Here is a 9,508-nt window from a genome sequence, read left to right as displayed (position 1 = left end):
ATAATAATCAATGTAATGAAACAAGCTATATGAATGGTTGAATGTGAAGCTGATGATGTGCCCTGTAAACTTTCACTCAATCCAAAATAAAAACATTTAATTTTAAAAAATTAAATAAATAAACCTAACTATAACTCTAAAAACTAGACCAAGCCTTACTCATAGCCCTAGCCCAACCCTTATTGCTAATAGTAACGCTAGTCTTAGCCATAACCCTAACACTAAACCTAGCCATTGTCCAAACCCTAACCCTTACTCCTGAAAAAAATCAACAACAACATATACTTCCAACAAGATGGCAGACTAGACAACAGAGGCACTACATGAACCCTCTATGACCAAGATACAAGAGACAAAATTAAACAGACATAGATGAAAATTCTGGCATCCTGAATTTCAGAAAAAAAGGTTAGAGAGGTGGATGGAGTGATTGTTGGGAGGAGAGGGTGAGCAGGGATGGCAAGAGATGGAGACTGACTCATGAATGGCTGACCAGATGAGTTTGACCATCTTGTGAGCAGCAATGTCAGTGGAGGGAGGCCTAGCGGAGCAGATTCACAAGGGGGATGGGAAAGGTGCAATTTCTTCTTTTCCCCCACACTTCCCTGGTGACCAGACTCTCATTCAACTCCCAGTGCAGACAGATTCTGCTCTCCAGGAGTTTAGAGGCATGTGGTTGGGAGCCATGCAAGTGTGAGGTGGGGGCTGGCTGCTCTGCTTTGGAGTCTGGATTCAGGTGGGTTTGGCTCCAGACCTATAAAATCCATGAAGCCACCAGACCAGCATCTAACTAGTCACCCAGAACCCAGCTTCCCTGCCGTTCTAATAGACACTGAAACCAGTTTCATCAAGGACCCCATGAGTTTGAGTGAGCTCCTTGAATTACAGGAGTCTCCTCCAGAGATCACTCCCCTCTGGGTCCAGTAACTGCACTGTTTGTTTTTACAAATATGACAATTCCACAATGCCCCAGAGACAACAGAGAATTTTAGCTCACACGAAAAAATAAGCAAGAATGGCTCAAACAAATGATCAAAATGCAAAGCCAGAAAACATTTCTGAGAAAGAAAAAGTAATGGAACTAACTGAAAAATAATTCAAAAGAATGATAATTAGTATCACTAGAAAGATTAAGGAAAGCAAGGAGAACACAGTAAAAACTTCAGAAGAATTCAGGAAAACACTAAAAGAACAAACAGAAAAAATAAATTCAAATTTTGAAACAATACAAAACCTACAATAAGAAATCCAGGAGATTAATACTAAGATCTCAGATATGGACAATGCATTAAAAGGGAAAAGAAGTAGGTGCAAAGCAATGGAAACTCAAATTAGTGAACCTGAAGATAAATCTCTTGACACTAGTATGCTAGAAAAACAATCAGAAAAAAGAATGAAAAAATCTGTAGAAAGCCTAAGACTTATGTGAGACACCATGAAGAAGAACAACTTATGGGTGATCAGAATTCCAGAACAGGAAGAGATAAAGCACAGAGAATATTGTCAAAAAGTTGTTGGAAGAAAACTTTTCTAACATCACAAAAGATGAGAAGATAAGCAAAAAGTTGAATGAACCCCAAATAGATAGATTCCCCAAAGAAAATTGCCAAGACATATCATAATTAAACTTTCCAAAATAAAAAAACAAGGAAAGAATCCTGAAAGCAGCTCAGGAAAAACAAGAAGTTACCTACCAAGGAGAATCAATAAGACTAAACTCTGATTTCTCAGCAGAAACCGTATCAGCAAGAAGGTACTGGAATGTCATATACAAAACTATGAAAAAAAAAGATTGCCAACCAAGAATCATATACCCAGCAAAACTATTTACTCCTCAAAGATAAAAATATTTCCTGATAAACAGAAATTAAAGGAATTTGTAATGACCAGACCAACTTTACAAAAAGAGTTCTTTGTATTGAGAACCAATAACAGCAGACAACAATTTGAGATTATCATGCATGACAATATCACTCAGAAATCAATCCCTATATAGAAGTATTTAAAGTAAAACAAACCTACAAGACTGAAAATAAGGAACCAGAAATATCAATGGATAATGAAGTCAACTACAAAACAAAAAGGAGCTCTGGTAGCGTAGTGGTTACGAATCTGGCTGTGAACCACAAGGTCAGCAATTTTTACTGTGTTCTACCAGCTGCTCCACTTTCTGCTCCTGTAAAGATTTACTGCCTCAGAAACCCTGTTCAGGGTCCCTATGGGTCGGAACCGACTTGACGGCACCTAACAACAACAACAACAACACAAAACAAAAAGGGGAAATAGTGTAGATACAGATCACCCAAACAGCTAGGAAGTAATATAAATTTCAAGATATAACAGACTGTTTTAAGCAAGGAAAAAAAGAATAAATTACAGGGTAACCTCAAGAAAAATAATATACCTGCACATTAAAATTAAAAAGAAGAAAACCAGAAAGATTTCATAAACATTAACACAAAGAAAAATGAAAATGACAAGAAAACCCACAAATAAAATGAACTCAGCATAGAAAATTATGTGGAACAAAGAATCCAGCAACACCACACACACACACACAAAAAAAAAAAAACACAGAAAAATGACAACAATCAATTCATACTTGTTGATAATCACACTGAATGTAAATGGAGTAAATGTACAGTCAGGAGACATAAAGAGCAGAATAGATAAGAAAACAAGATCTTTCAATATGCTGTCTACAAGAGACATATCAAAAAGATGGAGATAGCCTGGGTGCCCATCAACAGAAGAATAGTTAAACAAACTGGTACAAACACACAATAGAGCACTACAAAATGTTGAGGATTAATGATGAATCTGTAAAGCACCTTATAACATGGTTGAACCTGGAGGACATTATGCTGAGTGAGATTGGTCATTCACAGAAGGACCAACACTGTATGAGACCAACGTTGCAAAAAGTTAAAAAAAGTTTTCTTGATGAAAGAAACAATCTATAATGGTTATGGGGTTAGGATTATTCATGGGCTAAAGGGTAGGACATGAATTAATGCATTTGGGTTATGGTGTTGGAGGAGAATATTCAAAGTACCACGGACTGCCAAAAGAACAAACCAATCTGTGTTGGAAGAAGTACAGATAGACTGCTCCCTGGGAGCCAGGATGGCCAGAGTTGGTCTTCTATACTTCAGACATATTGTTAGGAGTAACCAATCCCTGGAGAAGGATATCATGTTTAGTAAAGTAAAAGGCTGGAGAAAAACAGGAAGACCCCCCTCCCCCCCAACTAGAAGGATTGGCACAGTGGCAGCAATGGGCTCAGGCATAGCAATGATTGTGAGGTTGGCACAGGATTGGGCAGGGTTTCATTTTTTTGTGCATAGGGTCGCTATGAGTTGGTGCCGAGTAGATGGCACCTAACAACAACAGAGGGTAGACACAAGTTAGCATGGGTGACAGGACAGGCAATATACAATAAGAGGGAGGTTAGCAGAGGAAAGATGAAGGCAGCGGGAGACACAGAGAGGAATGCAATAGTTAAAGTGAATAGAGATAAATGCTTTTGTTAACTTTTGGTTGATGGGGGATTGCCATAGGATAAGCACCCGACCTCAAGGTCAGTTTGAACCACAAGATTTATGGCTCAAACTCACCAGCCATTCCTTAAAAACCCTGGAAAACCTTATACAGGGTCATTATGAGTCAGAACCAACTTGATAGCACTTAACAACAACAACAATGAAGCAAAGTATATCATTTGTTGAGTGTAAAACTGATGATCTGCTCTATAAACCTTCACTCAATTCACAATAAAAAGTTTAAAAGCAAAAATTATTCTTATGTTCATTTACGTTTGAGAAATATTGATGTGAGAAGATTGTACAGACTACAACTTCGGTGGAAATAATTATGTATAAGGTAGTGGTTTTTATACTTTTTGTCTCGGAAAAACCAGGAGAAATAAATTTTACATTGTCACTGTATATATACAGATATTTGAAACAATTTTTTACAAAACAATACTTATCAGTACCATGAGTGGTGCACTCTGATATTTTAATTCTATTCCTTTTCTTGGCACTAATGACCCACTAATAGGTGTACACTGTACTTTGTTTTTAGCTTTAACAACAACAAAAAAATGAATTTTCAAATTATTCTGTAACAATTTAGGAAGCTAGAAGTCTGGTTCTGGTGAAAAGTCTTTGTTTCCTTTCAGTATGTGTAGACCCAGCATTAGCTCCATGTGTCTTACCATCAATCAAGATCTAGGAGCTTCACAGTGCAGGGACTTCAGGCCCAAAGCGTGCACTCCCAGTTCTTCTTTCTTGGTGGTAGTTAGTCCGTTTTTCTCTGCTCACTTTTCTCTCTTTTTATTTCTAGTAAGATAAAAGGTATTGCAGGCCATAACCCTTATATTAGATCAGGGTTGTGATAGGATTAAGAGTATTGCAGCTCACCTTTAATCCTCTTACTGGTTTTATCAGATCAGATCATGGAGAATTATTACATAACTGCAATGTTATATCATTACATAACTACCAAACCACTGAGAATCATGAATTCGTCAAGTTGATACATACATTTTGGGGAATCACAATTCAATCTGTGGCATTTCACCCTTTATTGTTGTTGTTAGGTGTCGACAATTTGGTTCCAACTCATAGAAACCCAATGCGGGGTAATGTACCAGCCTCACAATTGTTGTTTGAGCTCAGTATTGCTATTATTGTATCAATCCATCTCCTTGGGGGGGGTCTTCCTTTTTTCTCTCTAACCCTTCACTTCACCAAGCATGATATTCTTCTCCTGACCACATACCCAAAGTACCAAAGACAAAGTCACACCATCCTTGCTTTTAATAAGTATTCTGGTTATACTTCTTCCAACACAGATGTGTTTGCTCTTCTGGTGGTTCATGGTACTTTCAATATTCTTTGCCAACATATAATTCAAATGCATTGGTTTTTCTACGGTCTTCTTGATAAAACTGACATCTTTGCTCTTTAGCACTTTAAAGAGGTCTTTAGCAGCAGATTTGCCTAATGCAATACACCAAAATTAATTTCCTAACGTCTTGGAGGCCTGATTTGATTTCTTGGATTCCTAGTGTGGCACTGTGGGTTAATATGCTAGACTGCAAAGTCAGTTTGAACTGCAAGGTTGGTGGTTCAAGCTTACTAGCTACTCCTCGGAAATCCTGTATAGGGTTACTGTGGGTCAGAACCGACTCGACAGCACTTAACAACAATAACAACAACTTCCATGAAGGTTGATTGTGGATCCAAGCAAAATGAAATTTTAGATAACATCAATCTTTTCTCCATTAATCATGATGCTATTTATTGATCTAATTATGAGGATTTTTGTCTTCTTTACACTGAAGTGCACTCCATACAGAAGGCTGGAGTCTTTGATCTTTACCAGTAGACATTTCAAGTCCTTTTCACTTCCATCAATCAAGGTTTTGTCATCTGCATATCACAGGTTGTTAATGAGTTTTCCTCCAATCCTGATGCTACATTACTATTCATATGAACCAGTTTCTCCAATTATTTACTCGGCATACATAATGAATAAGTATGGTGGGAGGATGCAACCCTGGCGCATACCTTGCCTGATTTTAAACCATTCAATATCCCCTTTTTCTGTTTCAATGACTGCCTCTTGGTCTCTGTACAAGTTTGTCATGAGCACAATTAACTGTTCTGGAATACCCATTCTTTGCAATGTTTTTCATAATTTGTTATAATTCACACAGATGAGTGCTTTTACATAATCAATACATCACCAGTAAACATCTTTCTGGTATTTTCTACTTTCAGCCAAGACCCATCTGATGACAACAATGATATCCCTCATTCTGGTGTAGCACTGTAGTATCAGCACTGGACTGTGAACCACAAGGTCAGTGGTTCAAACTCACCAGCTGCTCCTTGGAAACCCTATACAGGGTCACTATGAGTCAAAACTGACATGAAGGCACTTAACAACAACAACATATCCTGTTTTGAATTCTGCTTGAATTTCTAGCAGATCCCTGCAACCATTTTTTAACTATCTTCAGCAAAATTATACTTGAGCTTGATATTAATGATATTGTTTGATGATTTCCACATTGGGAGGTGCTTTATTTTGGAATGGGCACACATATGAATCTCTTCAAATTGATTGGTCAGTTAGCAGTCTTCAAAATTTCTTGGAATTGGCGAGAAAGCACATCCAGCGCTGCATCAATTTATTGAAACATTTCAATTTGTATTTGATCAATTCCTAGAGTCTTGTTTTTCTCCCCAATGCCATCAGTATAGATTGAATTTCTTCCTTCAATAGCATCAATTTTTTATAATGTGGTACCTCTTGAAATATTTGTACGTCAACCAATTATTTTTGATACAGTGACTCTGTATTCCTTCAATTGTCTTTTCATGCTTCCTATATCATTAAATATTTTGCCCATAGAATCCTTCAGTATTGTAAGTCAAGGCTTGAATTTTTCCTTCAGTTCTTTCAGTTTGAGGACTGCTGAGCATGTTCTTCCCTTTTGGTTTTCTAACTCCAGGTCTTTACACATTTTATTATAATACTTAACTTTGTCTTCTCCAGCTGCCCTTTGAAATTTTCTGTTCAGTTGTTTTACTTCCTCATTTCTTCCATTTGCTTTAGATTTTCTACACAGAAGAGAAAGTTTCAGAGTCTCTCCTGACATCCATTTTTGTCTTTTCATTCTTTCCTGTCTTTTAAATGACCTTTTGCTTTCTTCCTGTTCTTGATGTCATCCCACAACTCTTCTGGTCTTTGGTTATTAGTATCTAATTCAACAAATCTGTTCTTGATATGGTCTCTAAATTCAAGTGGGATATATTCAACCCCATATTTAACTACTGTGGACTTGTTTTAATTTTCTTCAGCTTCATCTTGAACTTGCATATGAGCAACTGATGGTCTGTTTCACAGTTGGCACCTGAACGTTTTTGGCTGATGTTATTGAATTTCTCCCTCTCTCTTCCCACAGATGTAGTCAGTTTGACTCTTGTGTATTCCAGCTGGTGAGGTCCATGTGACTAGTCACCGATTACGTTGTTGAAAAAAATATTTGCAATAAATAAAACATTGATCTTGCAAAATTATATCATGTGATCTACAGCATCATTTCTCTCACCAAGGTCATATTTTTCTATTACTAATCTTTCTTCTGTTTTCAAACTTTCTCACTCCAATCACCAGTAATTATTATGTCATCTTGATTGCATGTTTGATCAATTTCAGACTGAAGAAGTTGGTAGAATTCTTAAATTTCAACATCATTGGCTTTAGTGGTTGGTGCTTAAATCTGGTAAATAGTGGTATTAACTGGGCTTCCTTACAAGCATATGGATATTATTCTATCTCAGACAGCATCGTACTTCAAGACCTCTTATTTTCTTTTTCATATTTGCTTTGTATTTCTCTTCAATAGCTATTTGACCCAACATCTTTCTGAGTGCTCTACACAATGTAAATAAACTAAATGAGGATAGAAAAAAAAAATTAAAGCATTAAATTATACAAATGACATCTGTTCCAAAATATAATAAATTGAAAACCACATTTCAGTAAAGTAGACAGTACATGATTCTATGCATTCTGGGAATTTGGCAAGATCTGGGTGGGGCTGCATTCTAGACAGGGGATGAGAGAAGTCAAATCCAAGCAGTTTGCAGCAAGTTTCTTATTGTCAATCTGCCAGTCACACTGAATACATAATTAGTATCATCTGTGCAGGAAACATTGCATTTGAAAGGGGTCAGCAAGCACTAGTCTCCATTTTGAGTTCATGAAAACTTCGCAATAATTCCAACAGCCTGTACAGCACAGCTTCAACCATAGAAAACATGTTAAGGCAAGCAGACAGCTCTTTAGAACCCAAGATACATTTTCTTGCTGCATTTATGTTGATGTCTCTGTCTCCAATGGGCAGTTATGGAGCTGTTTTCTTTAGTACAACACAGTCACAAGTTGACAGCCTGGCGAGGCGGAGAGGGCATGTGAGGATGGGGAAGGAGGGACTCGTTCTTGGTAGCTCACATTAGAGATGATGGCATCCCTCAATCCCTGCTCCTGCAGGACTCTCAAATCATGTGGCAAGATCGGCCGTTCAAGCTCATCAGTCGCTCTTTGGAAACCCTATACAGAGTCACTATGACTTAATAACAATAAATACTTAATGTAGTAGTCAGCTTTATTCCAGAAATCCTCCTTGTCCCTCAAATAATGTTCTGAGACGTCAATATTTAATGGATCATCAAAATTCAAAAGATCCTCAGCATCTTTGTGGGAAACCCAGCCAGTGCTGTCAATTGAATGTTCTCGTAGTAAACTCAGATGGCTGTCTCCAGCCTCTGTGATGTTGGGGTGCCAGATTCTGGTCAGGCACTTCACTTTGAAGGGCACCATGCTGTACACGTCAGGAACTTCAGTTTCAAACTGAACATGTCCACTCTAGTAGTCCCTCACTGGGGACACAGCTGAAAGCAGTGGAGCTTATTCAGGTGGGGGGGAAAGCACTTTACAAGTGCAAGGTACATTAGCTTCAAGTTCTGTAACCTCTTTGATGAGCAGCTTGTTTCTCACGGACACCCTCCTGGTAGAGTGGGACACTGGGGCTACCAAGCGGGACCCTTTGAGACTGTCATCCCACTTCAACTCGCTTGCCAAAGTGAGCATCACTGCTGCCTCTGGGCACTGCAAAACCGGTGAGGCAGTCCTGGGGCCAACACCAGGGTCTGCCCGCACTGTGGATAAAAATAATCCCTCACAGAGCATCAAAACAGATCTTGAAATGCTCTTTTTAGTGATGAATGTGACACCATTCCTCTTCAGTTTATCATCAGGTATAGTAAACCATGTGATTGTCCAATTCAAAATGGTCAAGTCAGTTCATTTCAGCTCACGAATGCCTAGGATATTGATCTTATGCATGCATTCCATTTCATATTTGATAACTTCCAATTTTCCTAAATTCATACTTTGTACATTACATATTTCAATTAATAATGGATGTTTGCAACTGTTTCTTCTTATTTTGAGTTGTGCCTCATCAACAAATGAAGGTCCCAAAAGCTTTCCTCCATCCACATCAAGGTCAACTCTATGAGGTAGCTCTTCTCTAGTTATACTTCGAGTACCTTCCAACCTGAGGGGGCTCATGTCTGGCACTATACCAGACAATGTTGTCATGATCTTCATAAGGTTTTCAGTGGCTAACCATTCAGAAGCACTCTGCTTCTCCTTCTTCCTAGTTTGTCTTAGTCTGGAAGCTCAGCTGAATCCTATCCACCATAGGTGACCCTGCTGGTATTTAAAATAGTGGTGACATAGTTTCCAGCCTCATAGCAACACATAAACCATGACATTACAACAAACTGACAGATGAATGGTGGATTCCAGCTTTAGACCCCACCCCTCAAATTAATGTTCTTGATATATGCAAAACACTTTTACCCCATCATATCATCTCAAAAGTCTTTCAAAAGAAAATGTTGGATGAGAACAAACAAGATGG

At 38.1% G+C, this 9,508-nt stretch overlaps 1 protein-coding gene across 1 annotated transcript in view; it reads right to left on the bottom strand.

Annotated features, from left to right (window-relative positions):
- Positions 1 to 8,670, bottom strand: part of LOC102831009 (NEDD8-conjugating enzyme UBE2F-like) — a 14,327-nt gene extending 5,657 nt beyond the window's left edge. The window contains exons 1-2 of the mRNA XM_006831473.1: positions 8,536 to 8,670; positions 8,168 to 8,445 (exon numbers count right to left, since the gene is read on the bottom strand). Coding sequence (XP_006831536.1) covers positions 8,168 to 8,445; positions 8,536 to 8,670 — 413 coding nt within the window. The remainder of the gene's footprint in view (positions 1 to 8,167; positions 8,446 to 8,535) is intronic.
- Positions 8,671 to 9,508: the final 838 nt, after the last annotated feature.

Source organism: Chrysochloris asiatica, unplaced genomic scaffold (assembly GCF_000296735.1).
Source record: "Chrysochloris asiatica unplaced genomic scaffold, ChrAsi1.0 scaffold00003, whole genome shotgun sequence".
NCBI classification, from domain to species: Eukaryota; Metazoa; Chordata; class Mammalia; order Afrosoricida; family Chrysochloridae; genus Chrysochloris; species Chrysochloris asiatica.
This window is presented reverse-complemented; position numbering and strand designations above follow the sequence as displayed.